Here is a 21,076-nt window from a genome sequence, read left to right on the forward strand (position 1 = left end):
ACTGCAGGTTGTTTAAAAACTCATATCATATTGCCAACAAACACATGAAAGGATGCTCAACATCACTAATCATTAGAGAAATGCAAATCAGAACTACAATGAGGTATCACCTCACACTGGTCAGAATGGCCATCATCAAAAAATCTACAAACAATAAATGCTGGAGAGAGTGTGGAGAAAAGGGAACCCTCTTGCACTGTTGGTGGGAATGCAAATTGATACAGCCACTATGGAGAACAGCATGGACGTTCCTTAAAAAACTAAAAATAGAACTCCCATATGACCCAGCAATCCCACTACTGAGCATATACCCTGAAAAAAACATGATTCAAGAAGAGTCATGTACCACAATGTTCACTGCAGCTCTATTTACAATAGCCAGGAGACGGAAGCAACCTAAGTGTCCATCGACAGATGAATGGATAAAGAAGATGTGGCACATATATACAATGGAATATTACTCAGCCATAAAAAGAAACAAAATTGAGTTATTTGTAGTGAGGTGGATGGACCTAGAGTCTGTCATACAGAATGAAGTAAGTCAGAAAGAGAAAAACAAATACCGTGTGCTAACACATATATATGGAATCTAAAAAAAAATGGTTCCGATGAACCTAGGGGCAGGACAGGAATAAAGACGCAGACGTAGAGAGTGGACTTGAGGACACAGGGAGGGGGAAGGGTAAGCTGGGGCTAAGTGAGAGAATAGCATTGACATATATACACTACCAAATGTAAAATAGATAGCTAGTGGGAAGCAGCCGCATAGCACAGGGAGATCAGCTCGGTGCTTTGTGACCACCTAGAAGGGTGGGATAGGGAGGGTGGGAGGGAGACGCAAAAGGGAAGGGATATGGGGATATATGTATATGTATAGCTGATTCACTTTGTTATACAGCAGAAACTAACAGAACATTGTAAAGCAATTGTACTCCAATAAAGATGTTAAAAAAAAGAAAAAACCCGTATCATAAAAGATTTGGAAAGCAGAAACCTTAAAAAAAATTTCTTCCTCAATACCACGATTTTAAACAAATTGAGTTGTTTTTAGTGTTTTATCCTGATTTTTTTCAAATATACATTAACATTTTTCTCTGTTATTAAAAATTATTCCAAACATTTCTCATGAATTCATAGTATTCTGTGTGGTTTTACCACTATGTAGATACTATTAGGTACTGCATCATTCACCTAATGTGAATAAATATTGTCACATAGCAAATAATGCCTTAATAAACATTCTTTTTCATTAAATTTTATAGATTGAGTTTCAAATTGAATCAAACGCTTATGAGGTTTCTTTTTTAAATTAAAAAACCTTCTAAGTGGACATGGGTATCGTGAATACCCAAGTATCCATCTCCTGCCTTTAACAAAAAGTAACATATTTTTGTCTTTCTTGTTTTTATGAGCTTTTAAAAATGTCTCATGTCATCACCAGGTAGCAGATCACAGATTTGCTTTTCTCAAATTTACATTTACTCTAATAATACATGGAAACGCCCATTCCTTACCATATCTTTGATTACTAGTAAATTTTAACTTTTTTCAAGTATTATCCACTTATGCTTCCTTTTTGTGAATTGTGTTTGGGTTCTTTGCCCATTTACTGTTTGGACTCTTGTGTTTTTCTCACTGTCTTTATATGAGCTTTATATATTAGGCATATTAATTTTTATTTATCATATTTACTGTAAATATTTAAAAATTTATGGTAGTTTTGACACAGAGCAATTTTTAATTTTTTGTAGTCAGATCTAACTGTCTTTTTCTTATAGGCACTGTCTAAAAAACTGAATGATACTCATAATGAGCTTAATGACATTAAACAGAAGGTTCAAGACACTAATTTGGAGGTTAATAAACTGAAGAATATATTACAGTCCGAAGTACGTATATATATATTTCCACCTTGGCTCGAGACACTTGAGTTTTCACTAAAGCTGTTGATTGATTGCACTGATAGGGACAGCTGAATCAAGTGCATTTCTTTAAGGCATAACCTATTTTAATGTTGACAGTTACGTGTTAACTATATATTTAGAATGTCACCAATGTCCAGAAGGGTAACTCAAGGATACACCCCTTTTATTTGCCACTTAGCTATTTTAGATAAGCAGAATCCTCCTAACTGGATGAAGAACAAGGGGCCAGAATCAAGTTGGGCTCACTTATATTTGGAAATGGTAGTTTACAGTTACAAACCTTTGACAAAAGAGGCTCCACCTGATTGTGTAGCAGATCAGAATTGATCTCTCTGTTGTGGAGCCACCTGTTTCCCAGGACCAGAGGGCAGATGGCTCTCTTCTCCATTTCTCTGTTAGTAACCAGTCGACTAGACACATGTCGACTGGTATGTCTGATATCAGATGATTCCTGATAAATTTGGGCACATGTGTGACAACCCTGGAATAAAGAGACAGCTAGACCAAGGATGTTAGGTATGTCCATCTGATAAACTATTATATAAAATAGTGTTGGATTGACTCCTGTAATAGGTGTGGTGTTACCTACTTACGTAACAATCAAACCACTAATAGGAATTCCTCCCCCAAACAGTTTTCCTCATTGTATTTAACATATCATTTAATTTCAGTCCATAAACATACCTTGAGCATTTATTTATGGTGTACATAAGACCGTTCAGGACTTTGAGAGGTGAGAGATTCTAAGGACTCCTGAATTGCAACCCTTGTTTTCAGGCAGTAAGGCAGCAGCCTCATGTTGCCAAATCAGGTGATTTCCTACCCTTCTTGAGTTGAAGGTGCTAGCAATGTAATGTCATAAATGGACAGAAGCTTTGGAGTCAGGTAGGTCTGACTCTTCCTCTCACTAATGCCATGGACTTCTGTAGGCCACTCAACCTCCCTCAGTCTCAGTGTCCCATCGGTAATTGGGAAGAACACCCAAGTGAGTAAGATACGCCTAGCACAGTGAGCCATCTAAGTCTATTCTGGAATAGGGCAGAATATAAATAAAAGACTATCTGAACAACATTTAGCGTAGTAAGCTTTCAGTCGGTGTTAGACACTTTTTCTCCCTAGCCCATCGCATTACCTGAAATTCCACCATTAGGGATTGGGGCTTTTAGATTCTGGAATTGTATTTTCAGACATCACACATCAAACTCCTCTCAGCTTTTAGCATCCTCATGTGAGTTCTTTTTTGAGACTCTGTTTCACAACATAGCTGGATGGATCCAGGCACCCGCCTGAGAGAAAGGATCACGGGTCCATTTTGGTAGGGAGGTCCATTAAGGATTGTCGAGTACTTTATTCATCACCCATCCATTCAGTGTGCAGTATGCTGGGCGCTGAGGTGACAGAGTTGAAAAACTGCGAGGAGACAGAATGGCATCCCCGGCAGTGGGGACAACAAGTAGAGGGGGGAAAAGTAGGTCCTGTAGCTAGAGTGGAATGTGAAAGTGGGTGGTAATAAAGAGGTAAGAAGGATATGTCTGAACTGTGTTTTTAGGAAGCTCTCATTACAACATACACAGAAGTTATTTGAAGAATTGCCTTTTAGAAAGATTGTTGAGGAAATGTTGGAAAAAGAATAAATCAGAAGGGTAACAAAAGAGGGGGAAGAGCAGTTAGGAGAGGGGAGGGGTGTAAAGAGCCCAGTGGTCAACCGGAGGGAACTGGTGGGGAAGCACCAAAAAGAGGGAAAGAGATCTGCAAAGAGAGAACTGGAGAATACCAAAGATCAGTTGCACTTTCTTTATAATGTTGCCCATCTTGCACCCCACACTGCTCTGGCTGCTTTGGGCAGGTACAAAAACGGGTAAACTGGTTGCCGGCTGCTGGGAGGGAGGGCACTAAGTGGTTAGAGGGCAGAGAGACGTTTTAATGCAGGCTTTTTCGCTGCTTAAACTTGGACCCATATATTACCTAGTCACAGAGCCAAATTTAATATAAAAATGATTTCTACCTTAGAAAACTGAATTCAACATAAAAATGGTTCCTATCTTTGAGGAATCTGAGGGGTTATTGGGGAGATGGTACATCCACAGCTAACTACATAAAGCTATAAGGCTCTTTTAAGAGAATGACACACAATAAGTGCTACAGAAAGTTAAAGAGGGTAAAAATTAATGTGGGTAAAATTCAGTTTATGTATATTATATCATGTAACTCCCAAGTACATACTCTGTACAAAACTGTTATTTTTAGTACAATAATAGAAAACACACATCAGATTCCTACCGGCACATTTGGAATATCTGAATCTTAAAAGCCAATACAGTAGTTTAGTATGTTAACTTGTTAATAACAGACTTGGCAAAGATCCTTCATATTGGTCAAGGTACAACCAGACCACAAGGTGGCAATATTAACTGAATTTCAACCAGTCTCCTGATTAATCATATTTCTGAGAAAAATCTGATTTGAAAGCTTTATACAATGCGGTGTTGTTTATTGTAATTTGCCTTATACAATTAGGTGTTGCTCATTCCAGTGTTTCTGAACTGTTTATTAACAGGTAGGAGGCAAAGAGATCTAGTGCCTTTTTAACGAATTACCAGAATTATAAATGATTTTTTAGAATGAGTTGGCCAAACCATACTACTAAAATTATATTTTTAAAAGTAGCTTCATAATTATTACTCCGTATAATATATTATTTGAGGAGCTGATTGTTTTCCTTTAGAAATGAGATCCTACTTTAGTCAGTCCATCATGATAGAACTTTATCATGATAGGTTCTAACAGTGGTTCTATACTGTATGCCCAGTATGTACATGAATGTATATTTGTGAGTAGTGTCTATTGGCATAGGTTCCATATTTTACTTCTGAGCAACTTCAGGCAAGTTATTAGAACAGTGAGCAAAAGTGAATTATAGAACAGTCCATGATCGAGGAAATGAAGGCTGGGGTTATGAATGAAAGGCAGGAACCAGATAGGAAGCATGCCAAACCAAGAGAATTATCAGAAGCTGACGCTTAAGATACGCAAGCAGGCAGAAGCTCTATCGCCGTAGTACAACCCAGGAGAGCAGTCAGGAACAAGGGAATTACACAGATACAAAAGGTCAGGTCGAGGCAGAAGCTCGGAAACCAGACCAGCAAGTAGTCAGCAAGCAGCTAGCTATAGGGAGGCAATGAGGATTTTGTTTGAACAGAAGCAAATAGAAGAACATATTCATTGAGGTCTTGAAGATAAGAGTGAAAACTTTACTAGATGAGTGAGTGTGACTCAGGAGCCAGGGCAGATCCTGCTTCCATTCCCTTCTGTTAATTACAGGATGACCAATTTTCTAAACTGAGAGTAGAGATAGGAGTCCTTGAGATTGTGGTACAGTTGGTCATCGTGGCAAGTAAATTCCCAGTGGCCTGGCAAATAATGTTTAATTTGCATCACATGTTTAACATTTTACTCTCCTAAAGTAATACCTAAGATTTGCTTTTTAGGAATCTGAGAACCGGCAAATGATGGACCAACTCCGAAAAGCCAGTGAAGATGCTGAAAACTGGGAAAATAAGTGCCGTCAAGCAGAGGCAGATAACAGTACCCTCAAATTAGAACTTATCACTGCTGAGGCAGAGGGTAACAGATTAAAAGAAAAGGTAGATGCCCTCAACAGAGAGGTCGAGCAGGTAAGTTTGGTAAAATATGCTTGTAGTACATCCTGTATCATATTTAAAAGAGTTTTGTTTGGCTTTCCGTAAATTAAGTGTATAAACAAACACTTAAGTTATTTAAATATACTGTGAATTGTAGTCTGTTAACTGTTCTCCGCTCTGGTTCTCCAATCTCTTACCTACTCTACAACTAGAATAATCTTTAGCTTTTTTGAAAATTAGAAACTATATCAAGCATACAAAAACAGTGCCCTCCCCAAAAGTAATATAAAAGACCCACATATGCCCATCTCCAAAGTTGAAGGATGCTAACATTTTCCCATATTTATGAAGAATATATTTATTATTTAAATAAAGTCTCTCTTTATTTAAAAAAACAAAACATTGCAGATACAGCTCCTCATCCTTTCTTCTCCTCCCTCCCTAATGGTTGGTATGTAGAACTTTCATGTCTGTTGTATAACTCTTTATCATATGTTTGTACTTTTTCTACATATCTGTCACCCACAAATGATGTATTTTGTGTTTTGTGTGCTTTAAGTTTTTTTAAGTGATAATACACTGTAGGTATCTATTTGCAATTTGCCTTTTTTGCTCAATATTATAATTTTGAAATGTATCTATTTTAATACATAGAGTGTACATCTAAACAGTTGCTTCTATAGTCATTGAATAAAATATTTTATTTTTAAAATTCATTCCCATACTAAAGGACATTTAACTGTCTTCACTTTTTCTATAATAAAATGCTGCAACAAGCAGCATTTGGTAAAAGTTACTGAGGTAAATAGGCCTTTACTGTGAAGTTTTGTGTTTATCTGTCTATGAGTTAGGCTATGATTACTGTTTACTGTAGCCGTGCATGTCAGAGAGGCTAAAATTCCTTCTGGTCTCCTTCTTTGTCTCCTCTATTGTCTTTGGGTTCACTTAAGAGACTCCTTAAATAGAGTCTGAACCTTGTAGTTCTTTCAACTGTGACCTCCTGTTATTATACAGGAGCCCTGTTGACGTGGTAGTGAAGTGTAGGTGGAGGAGACGTGTTCTATTATCCTACGATTAGGTCTTAGTCTTTTAGTGGGCATGTGCCCCTGGGATGCGACCTTCACAAGCGTTTCTCAGTTTTTTTCTCCCTTAGATGAGGTAGAAAGGCTTGAGAGACTCTGCGTCAGGTACTACCATCCCTCCACATTGGTTAGGCTCTGGTACAACCATGTTGGTTATGCTGTCACAAAATCATCTCCTTTGAGGGCAGACCTTTGTCAAGAAGTACAGAATCCTGTGGGATTATTCAAAATGGTTACTTTTCCCCTCACCCTGCTAGAAGCATGAGGGGATTTTTCTCGGATATTAATCCTGAAAACCCAGTGGGCTCCAGGAGGTAAAACTAATAAAAATGTGGGGTTCTTCTCAGGCTGGGAGCCCAGGAGGATGTATCTCTCAAGCTAGTTCATGCTCAGTCTCTAGCAGGTGGTCAATTACCCTTTAAGAGTCGCTACCGGTTGCTAGCTCCAACGGCAGTTTCTCCTCCTGGTAAGCTGCAATTCTCTGTATTTACCTTTCTCTATATTTTGGGTGCAGTGATTCATTTTATGTCTTCAATTCTCTGATAGATCAAAGAGGAGTTGTTTATTGTCATATTTTCTGCTTTTTTTGTATTGTGAGCATGGGAGTGATGATCTCTAAGCTGTTTACATGTTGGAACAGAAACTGGAAGGCTGCTTGTTTATATGATTAGAGACTGGCTGGATTATTTAGTGAAATCTCTTTCTCCCCTTTCCCCTTGAAGTGTGAAGCCTCTGATGTTTCTCCTCAGAGGTGCAGCCTTGAATGCGTCCACAGTTACCCTGCAATGACAGTGGCTTTGGCAGGGCCTTTTTTGACTCTCTTCCTTTACTACACTCAGCTGTTAAGCCCAACTAATTTCTGGCTATTTGCTTTATTGTTTTCAACAGTGCCCTCAAGCACAAATTGCTTCATAGACTGATTCAATTAAATTTGGGTTGTTTTACAGGGATAGCTTTTGAGGTCAATGTTTGAGTTTTTTCTGAACCCGAGAACATTCTTTTTAGCAGTCTCTTCCCCTAATTTTCGCTGGTAAACTAGCTGACCTATGGTGGAGCTTGTATCTCTTAAGAGTTTACCATTCTTTTTAAAATTTCTTTTCAACATAGCCTTGAAGTATTTTCACTGTACCTTCCATTGTTCTTGAGAGTGCCTTAGACTTGAATTTTCCTATAGTCAGTTGTAAATGAAGTAAAGTTCCTTTGGAAGAATTTAGGAGCTTCCTTCTTTAAGACCTCTCTCTTTCCCTGGGCAAAATCTCTGAGCCCTGGCTCTAAAGCTGGTACAGGGACAGTGGTGCAGTTCTCTTGCAGTGACGTGCCCACTTTAGGATCTGGGCACTTGGAGGGGACGGTGGGTATATGGCTGTAGCCTCTGGCCTTCTCAGCATGCCTCTCCAGGTATGGAACCTCTTCCTTATGAATAACCTGTGTCAAGGAGAATCAGAGCCACAGTGTTCTCAGTATGCCACAAACAAGATAGAACCTCCATCCCATGTGGAGAGGCTGGTCAGAATGCCTCCCAGACATTGTTGCCAGAAACTTGGCCTCTGAAATAAGTAGCTGTTGGAGTGGCATGAGAAATGCTGATAGCCTGCCTCTCCTGGGAATACACTATAGTTCTTGACTGAGTACTGAGGGGAGAGGGAGCATTGTTTTTAGCTGCACCCACCTGGAGTGGAATTTCCATCGTGCTGAGCTGGGTGTGGGGAGAGAGGGTCATACTTCAGAGGCCACGGACTTTTCCTGTTTTCTCCCAGTTTTAGTTGGTTTTCTTAAAAGTGTTTCTTCATTTACTGTATGTTCTTAAGACCATTTCCAGAGACTATTTAAAGACCATTTAAGGTTGCTTTTTTATAGTTTTCACTACTTTCACTGGTTCTATGGAGCTGCTCACACTGCCGTGCCAGAAATGGAACCTTATTCTACACAGTTGATATGTTTTCATTTTATTTTATGTCAAAATAATTTTCTGATTACCCTTATATTATTTTGTGGTATTGTTTAATTTTCAGTATTTGGAGATTTTAAAAAAATACCTTTCTAGTTATTGATTTTTCAGTCTTTTACATTTATTGAGACTATGGCTAGCATATGGTCATCTTTCTGGGTTTTCCATGTACACATGAATATAACGTGTATTATTTTGTTGTTGGGTAAAATGTTCTATAAATGTCTATTGGGTCAAGTTCATCAATAGTGTTTTTCAATTCCTATCATTACTGAGTTTCTGTTTACTTGTTCTACCAATTATTGAGAGAAGAGTGTTGAATCTCCAAACATATTTGTGTATTTTTTATTTCAGTTCTGTCATGTTACTTCATGTATTTGAATCTGTGTTATATTACTTCTTAATGAATTCATCTCTTTATCCATTGTAATGCTTCTCATTCTGTAGTATACTACAAGTAAGTAAGTAAGTAATACCTTACTGTAGTATACTACAAGTAAGGTATTAATATAGCCACTTCAGACTTCTTTTAATTATTGTTTGTATGGTATATCTTTTTCCATGCTTTTGTTTTTAATCTTTCTATGTCTTTATGTTTAAAATAGTATTCCTTTAGACAGCATATGGTTGGATCTTGCTTTTTTATCCTGTCTTACATCTGTCTTTTAGTTGTCTTTGGGCCATTTATATTTAATGGAATTATTAATATAGTTGTGTGTAAACCTACCATGTTACTGTTTTCTATTTGTCCCACTTATTTTTTGTTTCATTTTCACTCTTTTTCTGCCTTCTTTTGAGTATTTTTTTTAGTGTTCCATTCTATCTCTATTATGGCCTTATGAGCTGTACATCATTATTTTTTTCTGCTGATTATTCTGGAGTATAGACCATGTATCTTTTTTTTTTTTTTTTTTTTGCGGTACGCGGGCCTCTCACTGTTGTGGCCTCTCCCGTTGCGGAGCACAGGCTCCGGACACGCAGGCTCAGCGGCCATGGCTCACGGGCCCAGCCGCTCCACGGCATGTGGGATCTTCCCGGACCGGGGCACGAACCCGTGTCCCCTGCATCGGCAGGCGGATTCTCAACCACTGCGCCACCAGGGAAGCCCTAGACCATGTATCTTTTAATTGTCACAGTCTACCTTCAAATAATAGATTACTTCTTAGTACCCCTTTACTTCCCCCTCCCATTCTTTATCCTACTGTTCCTCCATTTTTCTTCTACATATATTGTAAACCCCATAGTACCTTATTATTTTAACTTTTAATAGTTATCTTTAAAGAAATTAAAATATGAAAGACATTTTTATTCACCCACATATTTACTATTTCTCATGCTCTTCATTCCTTTGGGGAGATCCAAGTTTTCATCTACTATAATTTTCTTTTTGCTAGAAGAAGTTCCTTTAAACATTTCTTCTAAATAAAGTAACAAATAGAAAAAAATTTAACAAAAAGTAAGTAAAATAAAATAAAGTGGTAAGAGCTAAGTTCTTTTCAACTGAGGGGGAAAAAACCCGTTTTTTGTAGTACGTTGGCATTGAATTCTCTCAGGTATTGTTTGTTTTAAAAAGTATTTATTTCACCCTCATTTCTGAAGAACCTCCTTTTTTTACATGTCTTTTATGTGTTTATTTTCCTTACACACTTCCTACCCCACTGCTGATTGGTTTGGCAGTTATATGTTCTCAGTCTCTTCTTTTGGTAGTTAAAATTGTAATATGCATACTTAACAAAGTCTGTTGTTAGTATCTCCAACCTTTCTCCTAAACAATAATATATGGTCCTGAGAAAATTTGAATACTGAGCATAAAACTACTGCTTACTAGATCTTGTGCCCTCTCTCTTATTTTCTCTTTCACACAAACACACATACACCAATCTTTTATGATACTGTTGTGTACTATTTTAGTTCCACCTTGTTTTTATATTCTTAAAAATAAATCATTACTATTGTTCTTATTCTTTGTCAATCCTTATTTGTATCTACCCATATGTGTACAGAATCCTTCATTCATCGTTGCTTCTTTTTTTTGTCATGAATATATTAAAAATCATCTGCTTTAATCACTGTAAATAACTCTTGCTCAAAGAACCTTATAAATAATTGGTATGCTTGTTTCAATATCAGTGTTGTTTGTTTTTGTCATTGTTATATGACAATATTGCTATCCTTGATCCTAAAACCTTGTGATCAAATCCAGGAGGGTTGACTTTAGGTGATATTAAGGGCAATAGTGATCAGGGCCAAGAGTTTGGTATAAAACATGCTCAACCCAATTCTAAAAATCCAGTTCTCTGCAGAACTTTGGTAAAATATACTTAGCAGAATATATGTTACTGAAATTTGGGATTTCCTAAGGATACATTTTTCACTTTTTCTAAAAGGAAAACATTTTTGAAGACATTTAATATGTGTTCACATGTCTGAGTAAATTCATTTATATATTAAAACTTGTTCAAGTGTAAGGAAAAGAGATCTACTCCAGCTAGTTCAAGAAAACAGGAGTTATTGTAAAAACACAAGCGGAACATGTGGGAGAAAGGATTTCATGGGAACTCTTAAGTCCTAAATCTGCCAGGAATGGAGACTAGAGGATCGTTTTGTGATAGAAAGTAGCTCTCAAGACCTCCACAACCCAGCCAGAAAACGTTCATCTTTCCTGTTGTGCTTCACTGTGAATTTCAGGGAGGTGCATCTGCTTCTACAGAAGGACTCTGAGTTATCATTGGCATGGAACAAACATTATGTTAAAGTTTAGAATTGTGTATGGCAGGGTAAAGTCAGACTCCAAAATTGGGTGAAGCCAGACCAAAGTTTTCAGTTTCTTACAGAAGACATTTTTTTTTCTCTATCCAGAGACTAGGTCAAGATAAACTTTTGGTTGTCTCTCTGTGAGGTTGAGTGAATTTTTTTTTCCTGGAGCCTCCTTTCAAGGGTCCCAGATTATATGGAGATCTCAATTCCAACTCTCCATTAGTCCTAAATTCTTGTCTCCTAGTCTTACTTGAGTGTGTTAAGCCATTCGCCATTACTGGGTCTTCCAACCCCCAACTCTTAGCTTCAGACCTGCTCATTTGCTCCTTGCTCTGGTTTTGTTTTCTCTGTTTTTGGCATGTGAGAATTTCTCTTTCTTACCTGCAAGTTCAACTATGAACTGCAAAAATAATTTTTTATTCTGTTTTATCCAGATTTTCCTCTTAGCTTAATCAGCTATTTTACTAGAACCTGAAACGTCCAAAGCATTCTTCTCAAAACACAAAACCGATCACATAACCTACTCTGTAAGATCTGTCAATTGTAATAAAGACCTGAATTTTACAGGGCTTACTAGGCTCTATTTTGTAAATTATGTACCTTTTCAACTGCACCTCCTATCACTCTTCCCTGTAGTCTCTGGGCTCTAGCCATACTAGCCTTCTCTCTGCTCTTGCTTTGCACTTAGCATCCTCTGATTTGAAAAGCCACCCTCCCCCAACACACTGTATATCTACTCACTCTTCAGATCTCAGTTCAAGTGTCATTTACTTAGAGAAGACTTTCCTGATTTCCCCGATCCCATCAGTCTAGGTCACTTTCCTGTGTTCTACACTTTTTTCTCTAGAAATATTTGCTCAATATATATTTACATATTCATGTGTATGATTATTTTATTAATGCATGATTCCCCCATAGTCTGGAAACTTCATGAGAGCAGAGACCATTTTGCTTATCATTGGATATGCATCAAGGCACATTGACTGGAACATAGAATATACTCAATAAGTATGGAATGGATGGGCGGGTGGGTGGATGGATGGATAGAAGGTTGTTTGAAGAATGAGTGAGAAATTGAGTGAGTGAGGAAGGAAGGGAGGCAGAAAAGTAGGAGTGAATTGTGGCCAAATAACTTATTCCAGGAGCAATTTTTTGTGCATTTTACTTGTAAAAACGCTTGTAAAAGCAGAAACATTTCTTTATTTGTCTCTCAGTTCTGTTAGTCTCACATAATAGCAAATACTCTGTAGGTGGCAGTGCACTTACATAAGACATTTTTCTGAAAAAAAAAGGGGCGGTTTGTGGAATTATCTTGAACATTTGAAAGCATTTATATAACCTGACTCTCATATTACAGTTTTAAAGACATGCTCTTATTTTCCATAATGTGGATGTGTTCTTGATTTATACTTGCCCGGAGTCTTTTTCCCTCAGAGGTATTAGTAAGTGCTAGAGAGTTATCAGCTCTCGTTTTATGATATTATGATCCATATCAGCATGCCATTCAAGAATTAGAAAATGGGTATTGTGAATGAAACAGTAGACAATGTTTTGTCTTTAACAATAATAATATTTATACTGTAGAATAATTGGAACTATGGCAAATATAGACAGAACTACAGGCCAAACGTGTATATCTCAACTAACTTTGGGGATGAGACTTTTCAATTGTTTTCTAAATACATTGAAAAGAATGACCAGGGACGTCTCTGGTGGCATAGTGGTTAAGAATCTGCCTGCCAATACAGGGGACACGGGTTCAATCCCTGGTCCTGGAAGATCCCACATGCCGCGGAGCAACTAAGCCCGTGCGCCACAACTACTGAGCCGGTGTGCTGCAACTACTGAAGCCCGTGTGCCTAGAGCCCGTGCTCCGCAACAAGAGAAGCCACTGCAGTGAGAAGCCCGCGCACTGCAATGAAGAGTAGCCCCCTCTCGCCGCAACTAGAGAAAGCCCGTGTGCAGCAACGAAGGCCCAACGCAGCCAAAAATAAATAACTTTATTTAAAAAAAAAAAAAAAAGAACGACCAGTTGACCACTTTACTCCTGGATTTTATATATAGAAATTTGAAGCCCAAATTTATCTTTCCCAGAATGTTTTGTGCACATACTATTGCCACCTATATCATCTAAAGTTCCTTATAATCTAAAAGTACTATCATTAAAATATTTGCCCCACTTTGTTTTCCATGCTGTAGGTTTTTTTCAAGTTAAAAAAATACATATATATAATAATTTTGTCCTTGCAGCACTTAAATGCAGAACGGTCTTACAAGTCCCAGATTGCTACTTTACATAAGTCTGTTGTAAAGATGGAAGAGGAGCTTCAGAAGGTTCAGTTTGAAAAAGTGTCTGCCCTTGCAGACTTGTCTTCCACAAGGGAACTTTGCATTAAACTTGACTCAAGCAAAGAACTTCTTAATCGACAGCTGATTGCTAAAGATCAAGAAATAGAAATGGTATGTATTATGTTTTTAAATGGTTCTTTTAATATTACTATAAAATTACCACCATTTTCAAAAAATGAACTATTTTTTAATAAAATATTACATCAAGCCATGCCTTTCAACGTTAGATTTTATTTTTAAAGTCCAAGAAATTAATTTATGCTGTGTTCCAAACAACTCAAGACCATAACAGAAGCTCTTCCTTTGAGTGTGTAATTTGCATTTACTTTTAGCCAAAAGAAGTATAAAACACATTGACATATCAATCAGCAAAGAACCATGAGGCTGAGGTTTATCTAGCAAAATAATAACTTTAATGATATCCTTTTAAGCAAAATTTACTATTTGGCTGAGTTCTTTTAAACTGTAATTCACTTGACTGTGTCTACCACGTGCCTGACATTGTGCTTGCCACTGTGAATATAATGTTCAAAAGATACAGTCCCCTGCCCTCAAGGGCCTCCTGGTATTGACATACAAATTATTTGGGGTGAATATTTTACTAGTAAGGAATACTCAAGTTTTCAGAGAGGGAATTCCTTTTTGGCCTATGGGTGTCAGAGAGGAGTTCACAAGGGCAAACTACTGAACTCGGAAGTGATGAGGCATCCCATTCAGAGGGAACAACCACTTAGGCAATGGTCTGAAGTTATAAGTAAATTCTTGAGTGAGTAGTAAGTCATTTGCAATGGCCAGGTGGCTGAGATGCATCTGGAAAAATAGATGGAGCCTGAATCCTGAAGGGATATGTATTCAAGTTGCATAGCATAATTGAAATGTCAACACATTTTGGTTATATGTTGATACACATACACAAATACACCATAACCAAAAGGATTAGTAATCTTTAAGCTTTAAAATTATTACCCTTAGCAGAACTAAATATAAAATCGATAATGATTTATATTTATTTTTTAATCTTTTAAGGATGTTTACCACAGGTTTTGTTGCTTACTTACTAGTCTTTAAATATTTTTTCTCTTATTGTGTTAAAATACATATAACCTTTACCATCTTAACCATTTTAAAGTTCAGTGGTTTTCACATTGTTTTGCAGCCATCACCACCGTCCATGACCATAACTTCTTTCATCTTATAAATCTGAAACTCTATACCTATTAAACAATAACTCCCCGTTCTCTCCTCCCTGCAGCCCCTGGCAACCACCATTATATTTTCTGTCTTGATGATTTTGACTACTCTAAGTAACTCACATAAGTGGAATCATACGTATTTGTCTTTGGGAGGCTGACTTATTTCACTTAGCATAATGTCCTTAAGGTTCATCTATGTTGTAGCATATTGCAGAATTTCTTTCCTTTTTTTTTAATACATCTTTATTGCAGTATAATTGCTTCATAATACTGTGTAAGTTTCTGTTGCACAGCAAAGCGAATCAGCCATATGCATACACATGTCCCCATATCCCCTCCCTCTTGAGCCTCCTTCCCATCCTCCCTATCCCAACCCTCTAGGTCATCGCAAAGCACCGAGCCGATCTCCCTGTGCTATGCTGCTGCTTCCCACCAACTATTGTACATTCAGTAGTGTATATATGTCGATGCTACTCTCACTTTGCCCCAGCTTTGCCCTCCCACCCCATGTCCTCACGTCCATTCTCTATGTCTGCCTCTTTTTTCCTTCCCTGCAACTAGGTTCATCAGTACCATTTTATTTTATTTTTTTAGGTTCCATATATATGCGTTAGTGTATGGTATTTGTTTTTCTCTTTCTGACTTACTTCACTCTGTATGACAGACTCTAGGTCCATCCACCTCACTACAAATAACTCATTTTCGTTTCTTTTTATGGCTGAGTAATATTCCATTGTATATATGTGTCACATCTTCTTTATCCATTCATCTGTTGATGGACCCTTAGGCTGGTTCCATGTCCTGGCTATTGTAAATAGAGCTGCAGTGAACATTGTGGTACATGACTCTTTTTGAATTCTGGTTTTCTCAGGGTATATGCCCAGTAGTGGGATTGCTGGGTCATATGGTAGTTCTACTTTTAGTTTTTTAAGGAACCTCCATATTGTTCTCCATAGTGGTTGTATCAGTTTACATTCCCACCAACAGTGCAGGAGGGTTCCCTTTTCACCACACCCTTTCCAGCATTTAATGTTTCTAGATTTGTTGATAATGGCCATTCTGATCCATGTGAGGAGATACCTCATAGTGGTTTTGATTTGCATTTCTCTAATAATTAGTGATGTTGAGCATCTTTTCATGTGCCTCTTGGCCATCTGTATGTTTTCCTTGGTGAAATGTCTATTTAGTTGTTCTGCCCATTTTTTAACTGGATTGTTTGTTTTTTTGATATTGAGCTGCATGAGCTATTTGTATATTTTGGAGATTAATCCTTTGTCTGTTGTTTCATTTGCAAATATTTTCTCCCATTCTGAGGGTTGTCTTTTTGTCTTGTTTATGGTTTCCTTTGCTGTGCAAAAGATTTTAAGTTTAATTAAGTCCCATTTGTTTATTTTTGTTTTTATTTCTGTTACTCTAGGAGGTGGGGTGAAAAAGATCTTGCTGTGGTTTATGTCAAAGAGTGTTTTTCGTATGTTTTCCTCTAAGAGTTTTATAGTGTCTGGTCTTACATTTAGGTCTTTAATCCATTTGGAGTTTATTTTTCTGTTTGGTGTTAGGGAGTGTTCTAATTTCATTCTTTTACATGTAGCTGTCCAGTTTTCCCAGCACCACTTATTGAAGAGGCTGTCTTTTCTCCATTGTATGTTCTTGCCTCCTTTGTCGTAAATTAGGTGACCATATGTGCGTGGGTTTATCTCTGGGCATTCTGTCCTGTACCATTGATCTATATTTCTGTTTTTGTGCCAGTACCATAGTGTCTTGATTACTGTAGCTTTATGGTATAGTTTGAAGTTGGGGAGCCTGATTCCTCCAACTCTGTTTTTCTTTCTCAAGATTGCTTTGGCTATTCAGGGTCTTTTGTGTTTCCATATGAATTGTAAAATTTTTTGTTCTAATTCTGTGAAGAATGCCATTGGTAGTTTGATAGGGATTGCATTGAATCTGCAGATTGCTTTGGGTAGTATAGTCATTTTCACAGTATTGATTCTTCCAATCCAAGAACATGGTATATTTCTCCATCTGTTTATGTTATCTTTGAGTTCTTTCATTGGTGTTTTACAGTTTTCTGAGTACAAGTCTTTCGCCTCCTTAGGCAGGTTTATTCCTAGGTATTTTATTCTTTTTGTTGCAATGGTAAATGGGAGTGTTTCCTTAATTTCTCTTTCTGATTTTTCGTTGTTGGTGTATAGGAATGCCAGAGATTTCTGTGCATTAATTTTGTATCCTGCAACCTTACCAAATACATCGATTACTTCTAGTAGTTTTCTGATGGCATCTCTAGTATTTTCTATGTATAGTATCATATCATCAGCAAACAGTGACAGTTTTACTTCTTCTTTTTCCAATTTGTATTCCTTTTATTTCTTTTTCTTCTCTGATTGCTATAGCTAGGACTTCCAAAACTATGTTGAATAAGAGTGGTGAGAGTGGACATCCTTGTCTTTTTCCTGATCTTAGTGGAAATGCTTTCAGTTTTTCACCATTGAGTATGATGCTTGCTGTGCATTTGTCACATATGGCCTTTATTATGTTGAGGTAGGTTCCCTCTATGCCCATTTTCTGCAGAGTTTTTATCATAAATGGGTGTTGAATTTTGTCAAAATCTTTTTCTGCATCTATTGAGATGATCATATGGTTTTATTCCTTAATTTGTTATTGTGGTATATCACATTGATTGATTTGCATATACTGAAGAATCCTTGCATCCCTGGGATAAATCCCACTTGATCATGGTATATGATCCTTTTAATGTGCTGTTGGATTCTGTTTGCTAGTATTTTGTTCAAGATTTTTGCATCTATATTCATCAGTGATATTGGTCTATAATTTTCTTTTTTTGTTATATCTTTTTCTGGTTTTGGTATCAGGGTGATGGTGGCTTCATAGAATGAATTTGGGAGTGTTTCTCCCTCTGCAATTTTTTGGAAGAGTTTGAGAAGGATGGGTGTTAGCTCTTCTCTAAATGTTTGATAGAATTCACCTGTGAAGCCCCCGGTCCTGGACTTTTGTTTGTTGGAAGATTTTTAATTACGGTTTCAATTTCATTACTTGTGATAGGTCTGTTTTTGTTTTCTAATTCTTCCTGGTTCAGTCTTGGAAAATTGTACCTTTCCAAGAATTTGTCCATTTCTTCATGGTTGTCCATTTTATTGGCATATAGTTGTTTGTAATAGTCTCTTATAATCCTTTGTACTTCTGCAGTGTCAGTTGTGATTTCTCCTCTTTCTTTTCTAATTTTATCTGTTTGTGTCTGCACCCTTTTTTTCTTGATGAGTCAGGCTAAGGGTTTATCAATTTTGTTTTTCTTCTCAAAGAACCAACTTTTAGTTTTATTGATCTTTGCTATTGTTTTCTTTGTTTCTATTTCATTTATTTCTGCTCTGATCTTTATGATTTCTTTCCTGCCACTGACTTTGGGTTTTCTTTGTTCTTTTTTCTCTAGTTGTTTCAAGGGTAGGGTTAGATTGTTCATTTGAGATTTTTCTTGTTTCTTGAGGTGAGATTGAATTGCTATAACCTTCCCTTTTAGAATTGCTTTTGCTGCATTCCATAGGTTTTGGGTCGTCATGTTTTCATTGTCATTTGTTTCTAGGTATTTTTTTATTTCTTCTTCGATTTCTTCAGTGATCTCTTGGTTATTTAGTAGCGCACTGTTTAGCCTCATGTATTAGTGTTTCTTTACAGATTTTTTCCTGTAATTGATTTCCAATCTCATAGCATTGTGGTCAGAAAAAGATGCTTGATACAACTTCAATTTTCTTTAATTTTCTGAGGCTTGATTTGTGACCCAAGATGTGATCTATCCTGGAGAATGTTCCATGTGCACTTGAGAAGAAAGTGTATTCTGCCACTTTTGGGTGGAATGTTCTATAAATATCAGTGAGATCTAGCTGGGCTATTGTGTTATTTAAAGCTTGTGTTTCCTTATTTATTTTCATTTTGGATGATCTGTCCATTGGTGTAAGTGGCGTGTTAATGTCCCCTACTATTACTGTGTTACTATCGATTTCTCCTTTCATGGTTGTTTGCATTTGCCTTATGTATTGAGGTGCTCCTATGTTGGGTGCATAAACATTTATAATTGTTATATCTTATTCTTGGATTGATCCTTTGATCATTATGTAGTGCCCCTCCTTATCTCTTGTAACAGTCTTTATTTTAAAGTCTACTTTATCTGATATGAGTATTGCTACTCCAGCTTTCCTTTGATTTCCATTTGCATGGAATATCTTTTTCCATGTGTTCACTTTCAGTCTGTATGTGTCCCTAGGTTTGAAGTGGGTCTCTTGTAGACAGCATATATATGGGTCTTGTTTTTGTATCCATCAGCCAGTCTGTGTCTTTTAGTTGGGGCATTTAATCCATTTACATTCAAGGTTATCATCGATATGTATGTTCCTTTGACCATTTTCTTAATTGTTTTGGGTTTGTTTTTGTGGGGTTTTTTCTTCTCTTGTGTTTTCCGCCTAGAGAAGTTTCTTTAGCATTCGTTTTAAAGCTGGTTTGGTGGTGCTGAATTCTCTCAGCTTTTGCTTGTCTGAAAAGCTTTTGACTTCTCCATCGAATCTGAATGAGATCCTTGCTGGGTAGAGTAATCTTGGTTGTAGGTTTTTCTCTTTCATCACTTTAAATATATCCTGCTACTCCCTTCTGGCCTGCAGAATTTCTGCTGAAAAATCAGCTGATAACCTTATGGGGATTCCTTTGTATGTTATTTTTTGGTTTTCCCTTGCTGCTTTTAATATTTTTTCTTTGAATTTAATTTTTGTTAGTTTGATTAATATGTGTCTTGGTGTGTTTTTCCTAGGGTTTATCCTGTAGGGGACTCTCTGTGCTTCCTGGATTTTGGTGACTATTTCCTTTCCCATGTTAGGGAAGTTTTCGACTATAATCTCTTCAAATATTTTCTCAGACCCTTTCTTTTTGTCTTCTTCTTCTGGGACCCCTATAATTCAAATGTTGGTGTGTTTAGTGTTGTCCCAGAGGTCTCTGAGACTGTCCTCAATTCTTTTCATTCTTTTTTCTTTATTCTGCTCCTCTGCAGTTATTTCCACCATTTTGTCATCCAGCTCACTTATTCGTTCTTCTGCCTCTGTTATTCTGTTATTGATTCCTTCTAGTGTATTTTTCATTTCAGTTATTGTATTGTTCATCTCTGTTTGTTCTTTAGTTCTTCTAGATCTTTGTTAAACATTTCTTGTCTTTTCTCAATCCGTGCCTCCATTCTACTTCCGAGATTCTGAATCATCTTTACTATCATTACTCTGAATTCTTTTTTAGGTAGATTGCCTATTTCCTCTTCATTTATTTGGTCTTGTAGGTTTTTACCTTGCTGCTTCATCTGTGACATACTTTTTGCCGTCTCATTTTTTTTTTTTTTTAATGAGTGGGATTGTGTTCCTGTCTTACTGGTTATTTGGCCTGAGGCTTCCAACACTGGGGTTTGTAGGCTGGGTCTTGGTGCTGAGATGAGGAACTCTGTGAGACCTCACTCTGATGAATATTCCCTGGGGTCTGAGGTTCTCTGTTAGTCCAGTGGTTCAGACTCGGAGCTCCCACCACAGGAGCTTCAGCCTTACCCTGGGCTCGTGAACAAGATCCCTCAAGCCACATGGGGCAGCAAAAAAAAAAAAATGAGAGAGAACAATAACAAAGTAAAAAATAAAATTAGACTAGGAAACTAACAGATAGGTTAGAAAGAATATAAAAATAAAAATATAGATGAATCAACAACCAGAAGGTACATCAGTACCCCAATAGTAAAAAAGAGGAGGGAAAAGCAAAAAAAAGCGGTGTGGGGAAGACCTTGGCTGTGGAGGGCAGGGCCTAAGCAAGGGCGAGGTTTGGGCAGTGGGCGGGGCCTATGCTTAGGACCCACAGGGCTGGAAAAGACCCTGGGGGCTGTGGGGGGTTGGGGCTTAGGCTCTAGGAACAGAAGAGGCCCAGGCATGCCCCCCACCCCTGGTCTTAGAAGGCAGGAAACCTTACCTGGCAGCCCAGCAGGCTTCCTGGGCTTGAGGGGGTAGGGCAAATGCCCTCCTCTCCTCTCCTGCTCTTCCCATCTGGGAGGGCCCCTCTCACCTGCCTCTCCTGATCTCCCCGGCCTCCCTCCCTATGTCCCCAGGACCAATGAGGTGTGGGCGGCCTTGGAGGGCAGGGGACCGGCCTGGGAGCTCAGCAG

At 37.6% G+C, this 21,076-nt stretch overlaps 1 protein-coding gene across 1 annotated transcript in view; it reads left to right on the forward strand.

The window, feature by feature from the left end:
- Window positions 1-21,076, forward strand: part of TSGA10 (testis specific 10) — a 105,777-nt gene that overhangs the window by 72,168 nt on the left and 12,533 nt on the right. Inside the window, exons 14-16 of the mRNA XM_060027301.1 lie at window positions 1,779-1,889; window positions 5,414-5,599; window positions 13,604-13,813. Coding sequence (XP_059883284.1) covers window positions 1,779-1,889; window positions 5,414-5,599; window positions 13,604-13,813 — 507 coding nt within the window. The remainder of the gene's footprint in view (window positions 1-1,778; window positions 1,890-5,413; window positions 5,600-13,603; window positions 13,814-21,076) is intronic.

This window comes from Delphinus delphis, chromosome 12 (assembly GCF_949987515.2).
Source record: "Delphinus delphis chromosome 12, mDelDel1.2, whole genome shotgun sequence".
Lineage (NCBI taxonomy): Eukaryota > Metazoa > Chordata > Mammalia > Artiodactyla > Delphinidae > Delphinus > Delphinus delphis.